The 19,606-nt window shown below is 43.8% G+C and overlaps 1 protein-coding gene across 1 annotated transcript; it reads right to left on the bottom strand.

Moving 5' to 3' along the window:
* Window positions 1-8,258: 8,258 nt before the first annotated feature.
* pex12 (peroxisomal biogenesis factor 12) lies at window positions 8,259-15,937 on the bottom strand. Its single transcript, XM_043718032.1, has 3 exons — window positions 15,757-15,937; window positions 11,186-11,736; window positions 8,259-10,778 (listed from the first exon to the last, which is right to left on the bottom strand). The coding sequence occupies exons 1-3, from the start codon at window positions 15,883-15,885 to the stop codon at window positions 10,382-10,384; spliced, it is 1,077 nt and encodes a 358-aa protein (XP_043573967.1). The 5' UTR covers window positions 15,886-15,937; the 3' UTR covers window positions 8,259-10,381.
* Window positions 15,938-19,606: the final 3,669 nt, after the last annotated feature.

Raw genomic sequence — 19,606 nt, 5'->3', positions numbered from 1 at the left:
CAGAGAAAAATCATCCAAGCCGACCTGGAGAGCAAATCTACAGAGGAAAATACCAAGAGAAGATTTGACAGTTGGCTGGTTTTGAAATTTGAATTCTTCAGTAAATCTTAATGGGGTTTTTTATCAGACCAGTATTACAGAAGGGAAAGTAAAAGATCGGTTAGAGAAAGGAGTTGTAAATAGTTGTTAGTTAATTATTCTCTGTTAGACTTTTAAACAGAAAATAAAGTTGAAATAGTGACCATTGAAATAGTTCTTTGCGTTTCAAATTTTCAAAGATTACCACACAGGGTAAATCTTTTCTGTATTGCTAGTTTAAATTAGCAGTGTCGTAACAACTCATCAGAAAAATACTAAAGAGAAACAGAAAACCAACACTGTATATGAGAGTGCAGATTGGTTGGCAAGTTGACTCTGATTGGTAGCAACTGGGCGAAAATGAGGACTGCAGATGCTGGAGATTAGAGTCAAAATTAGAGTGGTGCTAGAAAAGGACAGCAGGTCAGGCAGCATCCGAGGAGCAGGAAAATCGATGTTTCGGGCAAAAGCCCTTCATCAGGAATGAGGCTGAGAGCCTCGGGGGTGGAGAGATAAATGGGAGGGGGTGGGCTGGCCCTGGGGCCCTGGGGTTGAAGGGTTTCGAGGCGGAGAATAAGGCATTCTTCCTCCAGGCGTCTGGTGGCGAGGGAGTGGCGGTGGAGGAGGCCCAGGATCTGCATGTCTTCAGCAGAGTGGGAGGGGGCATTAAAATGTTCGGCCACGGGGCGGTGGGGTTGATTGGTGCGTGTGTCCCGGAGATGTTCCCTGTCGACTCAAAACCGACATTTTTTACAAACCCAACTATACGTCCTCCCACCCTACCTCCTGCAAAAATGCTATCCCGTATTCCCAATTCCTCCGCCTTTGCCGTATCTGCTCCCAGGAGGACCAGTTCCACCACAGAACACACCAGGTGGCCTCCTTCTTTAAAAACTGCAATTTCCCCTCCCACATGGTTGAAGGTGCCCTCCAACGCATCTCATCCACCTTCTGCACCTCTGCCCACAAACCCCGCCCCTCCAACCACAACAAGGATAGAACCCCTCCTGGACTTCACCAGTTTCCTCAATTCCCCACCCCCCACCTTACCCCAGTTCCAAACTTCCAGCTCAGCACTATCCTTATGAACTGCTGCCCCGTCAATCTTCCTTCCCAGCTATCCGCTCCACCCTCCTCTCCGACCTATCACCTTTACCCCTTCCTCCATTGACCTATTGCACTACCTTCTCCCCAGCCCCACCCCCTCCCATTTATCTCTCCACCCCCAAGGATTCCAGCCTCATTCCTGATGAAGGGCTCCTGCCCGAAACATCGATTTTCCTGCTCCTCGGATGCTGCCTGACCTGCTATGCTTTTCCAGCATCACTCTAATCTTGAGTCTGATTGGTAGCAGCACACCAATGAGAATGCACCAGTTAGATGATGACTGATAATTAACTGCCAAGCTACCATTAATTTCAAACTTGGCAGGTTGATTCTGATTATTCGATGCATTGCCCTGAAAAATAAAGAATGATTTTGTGGAGTTGAAACTTTTGCAGTTTGTATACATGTTGTTCTGTCTAGTGTAGGTGTACGTCCAGTATGTGAGTGTGCCACACTGTGAAATGCACAGATAATCTTAAATTGATTGTTGGTCTAATTCCTTGCACAAGATTATTTCATTAATGCTAAATCACAGTATTGTATCTAATGTTGAAAACATTATTTTGAATTGTGCATAGACTATTAGGTAAAGTCAGTATCTTGCTTGTTGCAAACGACCAAAGGGATATGCTGTTTAATGCATCTGCCACTCTTTGGAATATATGGTCTACACACCTATCATCACACTGGCACTTAGATTCATATACTACATAACTCATGTGTGATAGTCTTTTTGGCTTGATTGCAGGATGCTATTAGTGGGGAATACTGCTCATGTTGGTCCTACATAGTAATAAAGCAGCTGGGTTCACCTGTTGCTCATGTTGTGAGAAAGCTTATTAATCTTAAGTAGACTGAGCATGTTTTAGAGTCAAAAGTGATTTCATTCGGCCTAATCACAGGCATATTCAATATATAGTGAGAAATTATTTCATCCTGCAGGATGGCTTTGATCCACCTTATTTCATCATCAAGTCTGTGAACAAACAGTGAACAAATGGCTTGGACCCTATTTGTGAGTAGCCAACAAAGTCAGTCTTAGTGCGAATTTTTATACATATATTCACAGTAAAGATATATTAGAGAAAAGTCCCTGCCTGGTTTCACAACTTGGGCATCAAGGTACATTTCAAGTAAAAACTGAAGCATAGGATGGAGCCCATGAAGACATGTAGGGAAATTCTTGCATGCAGTTGTAGATTCAAATATTGTAAATGCAAACTTCTTGGAAATAACCAGGAGGTAGGAAACTGTGTGTCATTCCTTCAAATTCCTCATGAGCCCAACAAAGATGTTTGAGAACTGGTCCCAGCCGGGTGTTGTTAAAAGTGAACACAGCTGGTAGAGTTGTTGAATTGGTACAATTCACACACTGGTGGTGGATCTAGATCACCACAAGATTAGATTACTCTTAGTTAGATTAGATTAGATTACTTACAGTGTGGAAACAGGCCCTTCAGCCCAACAAGTCCACACTGCCCCGCCGAAGCGCAACCCACCCATACCCCTACATTTACCCCTTACCTAACACTACGGGCAATTTAGCATGGCCAATTCACCTGACCTGCACATCTTTGGACTGTGGGAGGAAACCGGAGCACCCGGAGGAAGCCCACGCAGACACGAAGAGAACGTGCAAACTCCACACAGTCAGTCGCCTGAGGCGGGAATTGAACCCGGGTCTCTGGCGCTGTGAGGCAGCAGTGCTAACCACTGTGCCACCGTGCCGCCCACTGGTGCTGCAGTACAAATATCCATTGCTTGCTTGTGTGGTATGTTGGTGAACTGGCTGGCAATGTCAAATGAGCACACGGACACAACATTTCTTGGATTTAGTTTTAAGTTTTATTGACACATATACTCAGGTACAGGACTACAGGAGTACAGCGAAAAGTGTACAATATCACCATTCCCGGTGCCATGTTAGGTACAAAGGTACAAACCCTTCGGTACAAGAATAGTAAAATAAAGAAATAAGTTCAAAACGTTCATCACTACAGTTCTTTTTAGTATAAACTAGAAAAATAAAGAAATAAAGTTAGATGTTAAACATTACTGTCCTTTCTTAAGCCATGGGCCTGCAGTTGCTCCACACTGGGCTTTCCCCATGAAGGCCTGCTATCCCCCCACCCCCACACGGGGCATGCTTTCACCCATGCTGGGCTATGGTCTGCCTGTGCTCACTAGCTGTATATTTCTTTCAATATACAAATCCTGTATGGTCTTCACAAATCTACGTGGAAAACCTGTTCATACCTTTGTTTCTATTAAGCAGAACCGGTCACTGATAAGATAGGCTGTCAAAGGACATCATTTTTGTGTATCTTGGGCAGCACATTGTATATATTACTTGGCAGTTTGTTGCTCCTAAAGTACAGTAAATGTTATTTTAGCTTACTATCAAGTAAGGCTGTCCAGTCATGCTGAGCAGCAAGTCCACGGGATACAAATTTGGACCGTCATTAAGAATTTAACATGATCAGTCAAGCTCACAGTGTGGCAGACTTGCATGTACTGGAAGCTGCATATATTAATACACAGGGCTGTGATTTTTTGGACACCAAAATAAATGTAGACACACAATGTCTGCTTAAACTCAAGAAAACAGGCGACAGCGTTCAATGATTCATTTCTCAAGTCAATGCCTTGACCAGAGTCAAACAGCCTGATTAAAAATGTTAAATAAAACTTCACAGTTAACTACCAATCATCGTCTATCTGGTGCACTTCCATGGCAATGCCACGACCAATCAGAGAACATTTGCTAACTAATTGGTACACTCCTCTCATAAAAGAAAATTGTTGTTTTTCCCTTTACATTGATATTGACAAAATTGTCTTTTTTGAAAGCAACACGCAAGTTCTTTTTATTATCAATTATTCGTTTTAAGTATCATATATCTGACTTTTTTAACTTCACACAATAAGATAGGAGCTTGAGAGTTTGACTTTATGATGGACATTTTATCAACAGTATTCCAAATATTTGAATATAGTTCATGAAACATGGGGAAACCCTGTCAGTTTGAGAGTTTTTTGGATATCATTAAGATGAACACATACTGTGTAACACACCTCAAAGCAGGCAGCACAGTTGGCAAATCATAAACAAAATGAAAACAGTTCAAACTTAACTGTTTGTGGATGGGTAACAGGACAACTGGAGAGATAGGAAAGCAAGACAATTGGCAAGTTCAACACAAAGCTGGATAATATCTAGCTAAACAATTGGTGAAAATGTTCTATACCTTCTGACTTTGGAAACAGCCAACTACACAACAGCAGCCTGCACATTCCATTGCAAACATTTCCCAGTCTGAAAACATCAGTATCTAAGTGTTTTCAGATCCAGCATCATTGCAATAAATACATTTATGGGATAGGTTGGGAATAGTGGTGGAGAGGGATAACTGAAGAGAGTGTGCACCTGACATTGCTTTTGGATGTAGCCACATTCTTGTTTACTTTAGCAAAATCTTGTGCTTATTAAAATGAGGAATGCTAGTATTATAATCACACACTTCCCAGTGAAGAAATCTTAGTGCCTCTGGGAATAAACTGACATTTTCACATTTTACACAACAACCAGCAAGAAGAACTCCTCAATAATTACAGGCAGAATCCAACAGAGTAGTACCAGTCACAAAGGCTGCCAGATCAGAGGGAGGCCCTCACTATGGAAACATTAGTGACCTTGATAACGCACCATTCCTGGTTATTATAAAACATCTGATTTATTATGGAAGGAGTGCAGATGATATTCTAACAAAACATATGCTCCCTGTCCTCCAGCCTCTGGAGAATTGGAAATCAGATGTATTCCAAAAGATGAGAATCAGTACCTCGAGATCCCAAAGAATTTTGTCTTTCAATAAAGTCGTCTTTCATTTTCCAAACTCGGAGTACAAGCCCAACTTACTCAATCATTTACTAAATCAACGAGGTAAAAACATGACTGCAGATGCTGGAAACCAGATTCTGGATCAGTGGTGCTGGAGGGGATCGAGTTGCGGGAGGTTAGAAGCTAGGATGAGGTGGGGGAAGGGGAAATGAGTAAACTGTTGAAATCCACATTTACTAAATCAACCTAGTGAATTTTCTGAGAGCTGCCTCCAAGGCCAAAATGTCTTTCCATAGAAAAGGGACTAAAACCACTCACAGGATTCCAGGTATGGTCTAGCTCGTGCCTTGTATAGTTCTGCAAGACACTACTATTTCAATACTCTGTGATCTTTGAAATAAAGGCCAGCAACCTGTATGCTAGCTTTTTGTGATTCGTTGACAAGTACTCCCAAATCCATCTTTCTATAGCCCTTCTATCATTGAATAATATTCAGCTCCTCTATTCCTCCTAATAAAGTGCATAACCCCAATTTTTGCCGGTTTATCAAGATTTTGCCCACTCTAATCTGTCTATATCCCTCTGGAGACTCTGTGTTACCTCAGCACCGTCTTCCCACCTATTTTGTCTCATCTGTACATTTGACAGCAGGACAGTCATTTTTCTCATCTAAGTCATTAATATATTTTGTAAATAATTGTGGCCTCAGTACAGATTCCGGTAGCACATCACGAGTTACACGTTGCCATCCTGAAAATGCCCCTTTTGTCTGTCTCCTATTAGTTAGCCAATCCTCTATCCATCTAATATACTGCAGCCAACACCACGAACTCCTGCCTTATTAAATAGTGTGATGTACCTTATCAAGCTCCTTCTGAAAATTCAAATATATAACATCCACTATTTTTTCTTTATCTATCCTACTAGTTACCTCCTGAAAGTAAATTTGTCAAGTATGATCTCTCCTTCATAAAGCCATGCTGACTCTGCCTCTCATTTCTAAATGTTCTACTTTCACATCCTTTATATTTGACTCTTTAAACTTTCCCAATAACAGATGCTAAGCTAACTGGCCTAAAAGTTACCTGCTTTTTGTCTCCTTTGCTTTACATTGGCAGTTTCCCAAACATCTAAGGCTTTTCTAGAATCTAAGAACTTTTGGAAGATTATTGCCAGTGCTTTCATTATCTCCATAGCTACTTCTTTTAATATTCTAGGATTTTACTTTCCCCTCCAGTTCATGGCATTTACCATGTTTAGCCCCGTTAGTTTTCCTTGCATTCTTCTCTAGTTATAATTATTATATTTATTTCTTCTCCTTTTTCCCCTTCAATATTTTGTATTTTTTGAATGTTTCCCCACTATTTCACCAGCCACGTTCTCGAAGGGGGCTACTTTAACTTTGTCTTCTCTTCCTTTTTTATGTGAAGAAGCTCTTGCTGTTTGTCTCGATATTACTTGCAAGTTTACTCTCAAAGATTATCTTCTCTCTCTTTATTATTTTATTTGTCCCCGTTAATTTTTAAAACTTATTTAATCCATGGCTTACCACTGATCTTTATCACATTGAAATAAAAAGCGTACAATTTGATGCTATCCTTGACTTCCTTGGATACCCATGACTGGCTTAATCTCTTTGAATCTTTCTTTCTCATTGTGATATATTTTTCTTGTGAGCCATGAACTATTTTCTTAAGGGTCAGTTGTTCCTCAACTGGCTTTGCTGCTAAAATCTTTTCCCACTCCAGCTAGCTCTGCCCTTTGCACTTACCTTTATTTAGGTTTAATACAATTGTTCCTGAACCAGGTTTCTCCCTCTCAAACTGAATATGGAAGGCCACTATATTATGGTCACTGTTTCCTAAGGAATCTTTTACTCTGACATCTTTAAACATCACCAGATCAAAACAGCCTGACCCATGCTTGGATTCATGGCATACTGTTCTAGGAAACTGTCCCAAGTACATTTTATAAATTATTCCTTGTGGTTGTGGGAGGTTCTGCTTTTAAATTTAGCTCCTAACTATTCAAAATCTTTCAGCAGAACCTCCTTTTTAATCCTATCAATGTCATTGGTACCAGTGTGCATGAAGACAACTGTATCTCTCCACTCCCATTCCAAGTTCTCCTCCAATCCGAGGAAGTGGCCTTAAACCTGGCACCAGGGATGCAAGGCGAAAGTGAGGACTGCAGATGCTGGAGATTAGAGTTGAGAGTGTGGTACTGGAAAGGCACAGGTCAGGCAGCATCTGAGGAGCAGGAAAATCAACACTGCGGGCAAAAGCCCTTCATCAGGGATGTAAGAAAGCTTTTGAACTCACATGGCTGCAGAGAACAGCATCTATCCCCTAGCTTAAATAGCTCCCTACACCAAATGCCATGGTCAGTTCACTCATCTTCTATGCAGTCTCCCCACTCCTTCACATAGCTTGCAAGAGCCTCGTTATTGTTAGACAGTTGCAGGGACTGAGGGCTCTTTGATCGCAACCCCCTGGGTCTTTACACCTGCATCGCAAGCAGTCACACCCTCCCTGTTCATGACGAATTTTGAATTGACTAGTCTGAGGGACAAGACTGCCCTCTGGAGCACAGTGTGCAGGTAACTTTCGCCTTCCCTGATGTAGCACAATGTCTGCAGCTCAGATTCCAGCTACTGACTGTGCTCCCTCTGGATCACATTGGTGTCCAGTATTTTCATTAGTTGCAGACTCTAAGCTCACACCTTTAATGCATTGTCTGAGCTGAGATATCACCTTTTTAAAATAAAATCTTATGTTATCTTGGGACTTTGACTTGAAAGGAGTTCTGGGATTTATGTATGAATCACTCAAAACCTGCATCCCCATTCTGAGTGATTAAAGTCTTAACAGCAATCTATATTTGTTCTATACATTGCATCAGTTGTATGGCACTTTTATCTTTTATGATAAATTCTGTGTCCTCTGATCCTGGCCCACTCACTACCTGATGAAGGAGCAGTGTTCCGAACGCTTGTACTTCCAAATAAACCTGTAGAACTGTAACATGGTGTTGTGACATTTTTAACTTTGCTGAAAATGTGTTGCTGGAAAAGCGCAGCAGGTCAGGCAGCATCCAAGGAGCAAGAGAATCGACGTTTCGGGCATGAGCCCTTCTTCAGGAAGAAGGGCTCATGCCCGAAACGTCTATTCTCCTGCTCCTTGGATACTGCCTGACCTGCTGCGCTTTTCCAGCAACACATTTTCAGCTCTGATCTCCAACACCTGCAGTCCTCACTTTCTCCTCGAACATTTTTAACTTTGTCTACCCCAGGCCAACACTTCCATATCATGGCTGTAGTAACACATCACCCTTTCTACCATCAACTATTGCATTTGATTTAATTTGTATTAATTACTCTAAATTCCCTGCTCTTTACAATTTACTGTATTGATAGTTTTTATAAATCAGTATCAATGTTATACTTAACCAGCTATTTTTAAAAGAGAGAAGAAAATCATTGGAGACCTAAACAATCTGAAGACCTTACTTGGACTTTAAATTTGTTCTTTAACTTCTTTCCCTAAACTCGTATCATGCTGTAGTTCACGATATCTTTCTGCAGCTGGTCTTACTGCACGCGTATGCTTCTTGATTCATGCCACTTGTCCTCGCCTACTCACCTCTCATTATGGACAGCTTACCTCTTGCAGTAAACCTTCCTTAAAGCATCATTGTCTCCCTTTGCATGGAATTACCTCTGAATTAAATTTCCAACAGTACACTCACACAGCCTGTCTCACATGGCTGAAGTCTCTTGCACACTGACTGTGCTCCGTATATAACAGTGTGTGGACTTGAATTCTGTTTAATCTGTTTAGTTATCCTGCAGAGCATAACACGTCAGGCTTAATAGCTCATACTAACACTTAAAAAGTGTATAAACGAGAAGGGTTATTTGCAATGTTCAGAAAACACTCTCTGGGAAGAAAAATACACCACAGCCAGAAGGTTTGCAGATTCTTAATAAGCATCACTATAAACAAGGCTGCTGAATCCAGGTGTATAAAAATTAACTTTTGACTGAAGTCTCCCTGTGCTTACTTAATGTTAATTATACATTGCAGGTCAATGTCTCTGATGCTACTTTGAGTAAAACGTGACCTTTCCCAACGTGCTTATGAAATTTCTGACCATGAGACATATACTGGTTTTCCAGATATACATTGTGTATTAAAATATGATCATGAACGACCCCTTAGGTAACAAGTTATTTTCATAAAAACTCAAAAACCACTACACTTTGGGATTCTACTGACTTGGTCGAAACTGGACTCATAAGCTCCAGGGGGCTTTCTCTCAGATGAAAACTGACGTGCTTGAGATCTGCAATATTTTCTGTTTTTATTTTGGACGTGTGTAATTCATTATTCCTCTTCTCATCCCTTCTGGGTAGTGTGTCTTCTGTTCAGATTTTGAAGACTTTCATCTACAGCTTTCATGTAAAGTCAGTTCATTGGTCGAGCTAATGTATAATTTATTATAGTTTACAGGTAAACATTAAACATCTTCAAAACAATATTGAAACATTTGACACAACATACTGATTTAGTGCACAGTACATATTATATCTTGACCATTAAAATATTAATTTCAAGAACCATTTAGATTACAGGGGCCAATGTTCGAGGCTTTTGCTCTAATTTTCGAATTCAATCTCAACCAAATGGGGTTTTTGTTTGAATCTTTAGAGAATTTCCTACAATGTAAATTTTTTAAACCATGATTCAGAGACTATATACTGCATCTATTAATGAACTGGTAAACTCTCTGAACTTATGATTTATTAATAAAATTTGAGAATGACAAGATTCCATTAAAAGATTCAGAATTATCATGGGAGATCACGCCGAACACCGACATACACAATCTCCATTGTCTCTTGGCCCCATCACAATGACCAATGAATGCAATTATTTATGTACAGTTCTCTTGATGTTTCAGAGATCAATGTATTAGAATTCAAACTCACAACAGGAAGGAGTTCCTTTAGCTGATCTCAATCAAGAAGGCAGCATTGCTAAAACAGGTCTTAGACCTCTTAGTCAGATCTCCTGACTGTCATTCCTGGCCAGGACTGGAAAGGGGGGACCTGTGTAAACATCAGTACCAATGCTCCATAGGACAAGTTTCCTGTCTACATCCACAACCACTTTAATGAGGAATTATGCATGTCAGCACATTTAGGAGGGAGGCAGAAAATTGGACAATAAAAATGCTGCAGTTGAAACTTGTCAATAGTAAACAGCACTTCACAAGTCATTAAGTCAGACTTCTGTGTATAAAATATTACATGATAAATAATAGTATGTGCACATGGATCAAAACCTTTTGCCTTCATGCTTCTGGAGAGTAAAGTTTAACTAGATGCTGCAGTTCAGAAGGGTAGCCTGTCACAGGACATCGCTGATGGCGTTTTACGTAGCTGTAAGCACATCGGTAACAAAAAACATATCCAGAGGTTGCCAAGGCTGTGTCATTTGTCCGAATCTTGTTGCACAAAGGACATACAGTCTTCAGTGTAGGTAAAGACTCATTAGTTAGCTTGTCAAAGTGCACTGGTGGGGGAGGGGTTGGGAGGGAGGAGAGGGATTTAATCGTCTCCTGGTTTTCAGATGAATACCACCATTCGAGAAACTGCAGGAAAAAGACACCCACAGATATACCAGTCGACAGGGACACTGTCACACCCCCCATCGCTTTAGCAAGAAAGGAAGTCAGCTTTCCAACCACACTGTAGAGAGAAAAGTGAGGAAGTTAGAACACATGCAGTTATTATTCCAAAGTATTGTCCCAGACTCATGCCATTTCCTTTGACCCAACCCAAATACAATGTCAGCGAATTTCTTGGATTGGATCTTTGATCAAGCAGGAATCTGCCAAGTAACTCTCAGCACCAGCCTTCTACTTTCATCCCCAATACCATCATTTTTAACCTGGTATCCCCCAGCAATTGAAATTTCACCACAATGAATGATTTTCCATCGGTGCTTTCACATCTTGAAGATATTAACTCAAGATTCCACCACCTTTAATAACAAAGAATGCACTCAAGTTCTGTAACCTTTCTTGATCTTACATTCCTAATGACCAGCCTTTCAAAGGCTTTCTCTTACCTGCCTCTCAAAGCACTTTGCTTACCTTTCACTGGCTGAGCGGTTGCTGGTGGAAGAGGATTTTTTCTCGAGGTCCTGAATATCTGCAGGGGTCAGGTTCCCCAAACGGACTCCTGCCACTCGCAGCAGTGGTGAGTGGAACTGTGTTTTCTCGAAGATGTATAAGAGCCGGTAGATAAGGAACAAAGCCTCCCAACTCATGTTCACAAAAGGATAGGCTGCAAGGAAGGCCTTGTAAAGACGCTTCCAAGAGGACGCTGGGAGGTGTATGGCATAGTCATCCTCCTCTTGCAGCCGAGCAAACAGTTTGTCCAATTTGACTTTTACATATGGAACAGCTATTAGCACGAGGAGTGATCGCCAGTGCTGGGTCCTTGGGAGCCCACGGCTGGCTAACCTCCATAGTCCATGACCACTACCCAACGGAATTCTTTTCAGACTATAAAAGTTCTCAGAGAAGGAAGCACTGGTCCTGGACAGATAATGATGCTGAAGCAGAACATCCAGCAGCACGTAGATTTCATCGAACCATCGCCATAGAAACCCATAGCGACTGGGGTTGGATTCTGCAAGCACCTAGAAGAGAAATGTACGCTCTATCAAAACACTGTGCCCTGTGCCAGAATGTCAAATACCTTATTATCCTTAAAAGGTAACAGTGAAAGAACAGGGAAACGGGTTTATAAAGTCACAGAGATGTACAGCACGGAAACAGACCCTTCGGTCCAACCTGTCCATACTGACCAGCTATCCCACTCCAATCTAGTCCCATCTGCCAGCACTTGGACCATATCCCTCCAAACCCTACCTTTTAAATGCTGTAATTGTACCAGCCTACACCACTTCCTCTGGCAGCTCATTCCATACACGTAACACCCTCTGCATGAAAATGCTGCCCCTTACGTCTCTTTTATATCTTTCCCCTCTCACCCTAAACCTCTAGTTCTGGACTCCCCCACCCCAGGAAAAGACTTTGCCTATTTATCCTATCCATGCCCCTCATAATTTTGTAAACCTCTATAAGGTCACCCCTCAGCCTCCGACACTCCAGGGAAAACAGCCCCAGCCTCTCCCTGTAGCACAAATCCTCCAACCCTGGCAACATCCTTGTAAATCTTTTCTGAACCCTTTCAAGTTTCACAACATCTTTCCGATAGGAAGGAGACCAGAATTGCATGCAATGTTCCAACAGTGGCCTAACCAATGTCCTGTAGAGCTGCAGAGCTGAAGAATGTGTTGCTGGAAAAGCGCAGCAGGTCAGGCAGCATCCAAGGAGCAGGAGAATCGATGTTTCGGGCATAAACCCTTCTTCGGGCTTATGCCTGAAACGTCGATTCTCCTGCTCCTTGGATGCTGCCTGACCTGCTGCGATTTTCCAGCAACACATTTTTCAGCTCTAATCTCCAGCATCTGCAGTCCTCACTTTCTCCTGTAGAGCTGCAACATGACCTCTCAACTCCTGTACTCAATACTCTGACCAATAAAGGAAAGCATACCAAATGCCTTCTTAACTATCCTATCTACCTGTGACTCCACTTTCAAGGAGCTATGAACCTATACTCAAAGGTCTCTTTGTTCAGCAAAACTCCTGAGGACCTTACCATTAACTTTATAAGTTCTGTTAAGATTTGCTTTCCCAAAATGCAGAATCTAAGTTAAACTCCATCTGCCACTTCTCAGCCCATTGGCCCATCTGATCAAGAACTTGTTGTAATCTGAGGTAACCTTCTTCACTGTCCACTATGTCCACTTTTATGCGTTTCAAGACATCCAGCACTTCCTCCTCTGTAATATGGACATTTTTCAAGATGTCACCATCTATTTCCCCACATTCTATATCTTCCATGTCCTTTTCCACAGTAAATACTGATGCAAAATACTTGTTTAGTATCTCCCCATCTCCTGCGGCTCCACACAGAGGCTGCCTTCTTGCTGATCTTTGAGGGGGCCTATTCTCTCCCTAGTTACCCATTTGTCCTTAATGTATTTGTAAAACCCTTTGGATTCTCCTTAACTCTATTTGCCAAATACAGCTTGGATGAAAGCCAGCATAGAACAGTTAACCTGAATTTTTTGTGCATTTTAAAATTCTATTAACATTAAGCATCCTCTGTACTTGCCTTCCCACTATAGCTCTCAATCCCTCCTCTTCAGGATAACCCAGTTATCTATGGAACACATTCACTTCCATTTTATCCCCTGGTATCTTACTCCACAATTAGATTTACCCCTTTTGTAACAATGTTCTTCCCTATCCCACTACTCTGTACTGACTTGCAAACAGACTAACTTATGTTCTCTTTCCCCAGTGGACATTTGTTTGCCTCTACTTTCTCCATTGGTAGAAATCCCATGATCCCAAAATGATTCTTTTAAACAAACAATATAATGGTGCACATTTTTATAATTCAGTACCATATTCAGGTTCTCAAAAACACCACACACCTGTCATAACTTCCTCCCCCAAATGAAATATCACCAAACATTTTTCACAAAGCTTCGGTTTCAATTGTGCTAATTACATTACAAATGTAACTCGTTAGTGAAAATGCCACTATGCCATAAGCCAAGATACTCCACTGAATGGCATCAACAGTGGCATTCACTACCAGAAGGTAACATTATCCCTAACCCATCAATGACAATGTACAAGAATCATGTGAAGTCAGAACCAGCTGGTGCATGATACTTCCTGCCCGGTTGTAATGTCCGGAAACACTAAGATTTGTCAGTTATGTTAAGGGCAGCTAAAAGGAGAGTTTGAAGCAGTGATTCTCAAAAGAACTCCACCACTAGAGTTTTACTTCAACCATTTCTGGGCTTGTTGCAGGCTTGTTTATTAGGATTCATCGGAGCAGGAGAATTGATGTTTCGAGCAGAAGTTCTTCATCAGGAAAGAGAGATTGGGGCTGGCAGGGAGGAGGTAGCTTAGAAATGTGATGGGTAGGATAAGGTGAGGGCGAAGGTGATAGATCGGATAGGAGGGTGGAGCAGTTAGGTGAGAAGGAAGATGGACAGGTAGGACAGTGCCGAGTTGGAAGGTTGGTTCTGGGATAAGGTGGGGGGGAGGGGAAATGAGGAAACTGGTGAAATCCACATTGATGCCATGGGGTTGGAGGGTTCCAAGGTGGAAGATGAGGCGTTCTTCCTCCAGGCGTCAGGTGGTAAGGGTTTGGCAGTGGAGGCGGTCCAGGACCTGCATGTCCTTGGTGGAGTGGAAAGGGGAGTTAAAGTGTTCGGCCACAGGGCAATGGGGTTGTTTTGTGTGTCCCCCAGAAACGTTCTGCGAGTAGGCATCCTGTCTCCCCAGTATAGAGAAGACCACATCGGGAGCAACGGATACAGTAGATGATGTGCGTGGAAGTGCAGGTAAATCTGTGACAGATGAATAGATACAGTCCTACCTGTCCATCGTCCTTCCCATCTATCTGCTCCACCTTCCTCTCTGACCTATCACCTTCACCCCCAAGTTCATTGCATTCCCAGCTACTTTCCCACCTCCTCCCCCCAACCCCACCCCACTCAGCTCTCAGTCCCCTTGGGCCATCCCCTCATTCCTGTTGAAGAGTTTATGCTCGAAACGTCCATTCTTCTGCTCCTCAGATGCTGCCTGACCGGCTGTGCTTTCCAGCACCACACTCTTCGACTCTGAGCTCCACCATTTGCAGTGCTCAGTTTCTCCCTATCAAGATTATTTGTTAGAATTAGTCAACTTGATTATTGTGATTGAGATGAGTGCTACAATGGTGTCAAATGGGCCATATTTTTATTTTTAATCCTGAATGATGTGTTCGTGTAACGATTACAATGAGCAATTGGAATTTATGGGATTACTCTATATTGAAGAGTCATTCCTTTTTTACTTCCGTGGCTCAATGTAACTCTCATTCCTGGGATCACAACCTTGCAAAAATGATCAAAACAAGTTCAGACTGCACCTGAACACAGCATCTTGATTACAGATCCTTTGAAGTGTACACGATCCCTTTTGGATTAATTTAAGAATCCAGAGAATAAATATAGATGCCCCACTCAATTCTGGAACAATAACAGTGGAGTGATGCTCATTTTAAACCTCCCACATTCTCCTTTGTGCCACAAAGGCCAGCAGAGCTGGAGAATCCAGCAGCAGTTAAAAACGTACAGTATCTATCTGAGAATGTGTGAAGGAGGTTTACACCGTGATTCCTGACTGTAGCCCAAAAGCAAGGATGAACTTTCTCTTGTAATAGTTGAGAAAGACGTTGTGAAGCACCTGACAAAGACTGCAACTGCCTTTAATATGTAACCGTTGTAGTTCAGGTCAAAGAAGCAGTAAGAGTTTTTTTGGGAATGAGTTGAAGAGTGAGTCACCTCTGGGTCATCGGCTTTATCACCCTGAGGCCCTGACCCCGGGCTTCTTCCCACATGCAATCCTCTGTCTGACAGAGGCGCTGCCGGCCCTGGGCCAGCCGACATCCCCCGCTCCTGACACCCTGGGACCGGGACGGCGGCCGAGGCCGATCCGGGGAGGCCCAGAGCCCCGGGGAGGCCCAGAACCAAGGGGAGGCCCAGAGCCTCGGGCCCTCCCTCCCGCGGGCCGGCTTCCACACTCACCTTGCTGGCGTGGTGCGCGGCCGGCCTCACTGCCGACATCAGCGTGTCCTGGGCAACCACCTCGAAGACGGACGGGCGGCCCGGACTCGCCGAGAGGCCGCCCGTCAAATGGGCCCCGCGCTCCGCCATGGCCGCACCGTCTCCCGGGGCAACCGGAGGCTCCGCCCGCCGCTGGGGGCAGGCCGGCAGCAGACCCCGCCCGCAGCAGGCCCCGCCTTGTGGAATGCCCCGCCCGCCCGGCGCTGTGCGCACGCGGGGAGCCCCGCCCATTTGGACAGCCCCGCCCATTCGGTTGCCCCGCCCACGCGGCGCTGTGCGTACGCGAGGAGCCCCGCCCAGTGGAATGCCCCGCCCATTCGGTTGCCCCCGCCCACCAGGCGCTGTGCGCACGCGGGGATCCCCTCCCAATCGGTTGCCCCACCCACCCGGCGCTGTGCGCACGCGCCCATTTGAGAAACCCTACCCACATTGTAAACACGTTTCCCCAGCGAAGCCCCGCCCATTTTGAAGCCCTGCCCGTTGGTTGGTCCCCATAACCGCACGTGTCACCGCAGTTTAAGGAAGTCCAGATGCAGAGGGGAAATAGCTGAGAATCAGTCACGGCAAGTAGTTAGGAATGCTGCTGAGTGCATCACATTGTAAACTTTTGCTGTAAGTTCTGTGTCTTACAGTCTTATTCTCCACTACCCACCTGATGAACGGGCGTCGCTCCGAAAGCTAGTGCTTCCAAATAAACCTGTTGGACTATAACCTGGTGTTGTGTGATTTTTAGCAGAGTGCATCTCAGTCAAGGACTGATCTTTTTTGTGTTGGTGAATGGTGAGAGTGGCAGCCCCCTTGAGCAGAGTCGAAAAGTGCGGTGCTGGAAAAACCCAGCCTGTCCAGCAGCAGCCCAGTCAACACCCAGGCCGTAAGGGTTTATGCTTGAAACGTCGACTCTCCTGCACCTAGGATGCTACCTGTCCTGGTGTGCTTTTCCAGCGCCACCCTTTTCGACTCTGACTCTCCACCATCTGCATTCCTCACTTTCTTCTAGCTCCCTTGGGTAGTGTAGTCTAACCATGGACCAAAACGTTAGGGAGAATGACAGCATTAGGAAAGGAGAGCAGACTGGCGTTTCTGCAACCACAGATGTGACTTCAGGGTGGTGTGTTGTCTCCAGGGGTCGAGGATCAAGGATGTCACTGAATGGCTGCAGGGTATCTAAAGAGAGGAAGGCAAACATTCAGAGGAGGTGGTTTACATTGGGCACTGAGGACTAAGTGTTGTGTTCAGGAGACTTTCCTACAGCAGTACGTATCCAGTCCAACAAGAAAGGTGGCACGGCTAGACCTGATTGTTGGGACGAGATGGGGCAAGTGGATCAAGTGAGAGTGAGGGAACACTTAGGGTACAGTGATCATTGTATTATAAGAAAATAACATTGATCAATCCAGAGTAAAAATGGTGAAAAGCTCAACTGGGGGAGTGTTGAACTCAAAGGAGCAAGAACAGTGCTGGCTGAATACACTGGACTCAAAGGTTGGAAGAATTAACAGTACCCAAATAATGGGCTTGCTTCACTGACTGTATGTTATGGGCACAGTCAAAATATATTCCCTCAAAAGGCTTAGGCACATCAAACAGAACCAGAGCTCCCTGGAATACAAAGGAGGTTGAGATTAAATTAAGGAAGCAAAAGAGTTCTGTTAATAGAATCCCTACAGGGTGGAAGCAAGCTATTCAGCCCATTGAGTCTACACTGACCTTCTGAAGGGCATCCCATTGAGACCAATCCCCCTACACTATCCCTATAACTCTGCATTTCCCATGGCTTTCTCTGCACATCCCTGGACACGATGGGCAATTCAGCATGGCCAATCTACCTCACCTACACATCTTTCGACTGTGGAAGAAACCAGAGCACCAAGAAGAAACCCACGCAGACACGTAAACTCCACACAGTCGGCCGAGGCTAGAATTGAACTTGGGTCCCTGCGCTGTAAGACAGCGGTGCTAAACACTGAGCCATGGTGCTGATGGCAGATGTCAGGCCACATTCCTTCCAATGGGAATCAATGCTGGGAGTGACTTTGGCATACCAATTCGTCGTTGCAGACCTTTAGAGTGACTGAGCAGTTGGTATCACAGAGCCATAGATTCATATAACACTGAAACAGACCCTTCAGCCCAACCAGTCCATGTCAACCATAATCCCAAACTAAACTCCTTCCATCTGCCTGCACTTGGGCCATATCCCTCCAAGCAGTTCTTACTCATGACAATTTCCAAATGTCTTTTAAACGTTGCAAGTGTATCCATATTCACCACTTCCTCTCGGAGTTCATTCCACATACAAACCACTGTGTGTATAAAAAGATTGCCCGTTGTGTCTTTTTAAAATTTGTCTCTTCTCACCTTAAAAATATGTCCCCTAGTCTTGAAATTCCTCACCTTAGGGAAAAGACACCTGCCATTCACCTTATCTGTACTCCTCATAATTTTATAAACCTCTTTCAGATAAACCCTCAACCACCCATGCTCCAGTGAAAACAGTCCCAGCCTATCTAACCTTTCTTTATAACTCAAACATTCCATTCCTGACAACATCCTGGTAAGTCTTTTCTGAACTTTCTCCAGTTTAGTAATATCCTTGTTGTGGTTCTGTTCGCCGAGCTGGGAATTTGTGTTGCAGACGTTTCGTCCCCTGTCTAGGTGACATCCTCAGTGCTTGGGAGCCTCCTGTGAAGCGCTTCTGTGATGTTTCTTCCGGCAGATATAGTGGTTTGCCTCTGCCGCTTCCGGTTGTCAGTTCCAGCTGTCCACTGTAGTGGCCGGTATATTGGGTCCAGGTCTCGTGGCTATGGAGTTCATGGATTTGGATCGTTAGCTGTCTTCCTGTTTGTCCTATGTAGTGTTTTGTGCAGTCCTTGCATGGGATTTTGTACACTACATTGGTTTTGCTCATGCTGGGTATCGGGTCCTTTGTCCTGGTGAGTTGTTGTCTGAGAGTGGCTGTTGGTTTGTGTGCTGTTATGAGTCCTAGTGGTCGTAGTAGTCTGGCTGTCAGTTAAGAAATGTTCTTGATGTATGGTAACATGGCTAGTCCTTTGGGTTGTGGCATGTCCTCATTCCATTGTCTTTCCCTTAGGCATTTGTTGATGAAATTGCGGGGGTATCCATTTTTGGCGAAAAGGTGTTCTTCCTCTTTTTGCAGTTCTGTTGTGTCCCTTTTGAACATTGTCTTGATGCAACCTCTTTTGTGTGTGTTGAGGTGGTTGCTTTCGTAGTTTAGGACTTGGTCTGTGTGTGTGGCTTTCCTGTATACCTTTGTGGTGAAATCTCTGTTCGGTGTTCTCTGTACCATCACGTCTAGGAATGGGAGTTGGTCGTCCTTTTCTTCCTCTCTAGTGAATTGGATTCCTGCAAGTGTGACGTTGATGATCCGGTGGGTGTTCTCTATTTCTGTGTTTTTAATGATTACAAAGGTGTCATCCACATATCTGACCCAGAGTTTGGGTTGAATTTGCGGTAAGACTGTTTGTTCTAATCTTTGCATTACCGCTTCTGCTAGGAGTCCAGAGATGGGTGAGCCCATGGGTGTACCGTTGATTTGTTCATATATTTGGCTGTTGAATGTGAAGTGTGTTGTGTGGCACAGGTCTAGTAGTTTGAGTATGCTGTCTTTGTTGATAGGTTCCCCATCTTGTTGTCTGTTCTGTATGTCCAGCAGGTTGGCTATTGTTTCCCTGGCTAGGGTTTTGTCGATAGAGGTGAACGGTGCCATTACATCGAATGAGACGATAGTTTCTTCCTTGTCTATGTGTATATTTCTGATAATGTCCAAGAATTCTTGTGTTGATTGTATAGA

This window comes from Chiloscyllium plagiosum, chromosome 28 (genome assembly GCF_004010195.1).
Source record: "Chiloscyllium plagiosum isolate BGI_BamShark_2017 chromosome 28, ASM401019v2, whole genome shotgun sequence".
Classification (NCBI taxonomy): Eukaryota; Metazoa; Chordata; class Chondrichthyes; order Orectolobiformes; family Hemiscylliidae; genus Chiloscyllium; species Chiloscyllium plagiosum.
Note: the sequence above shows the minus strand (reverse complement) of the source record. Positions and strands in the feature narration are given on the sequence as shown.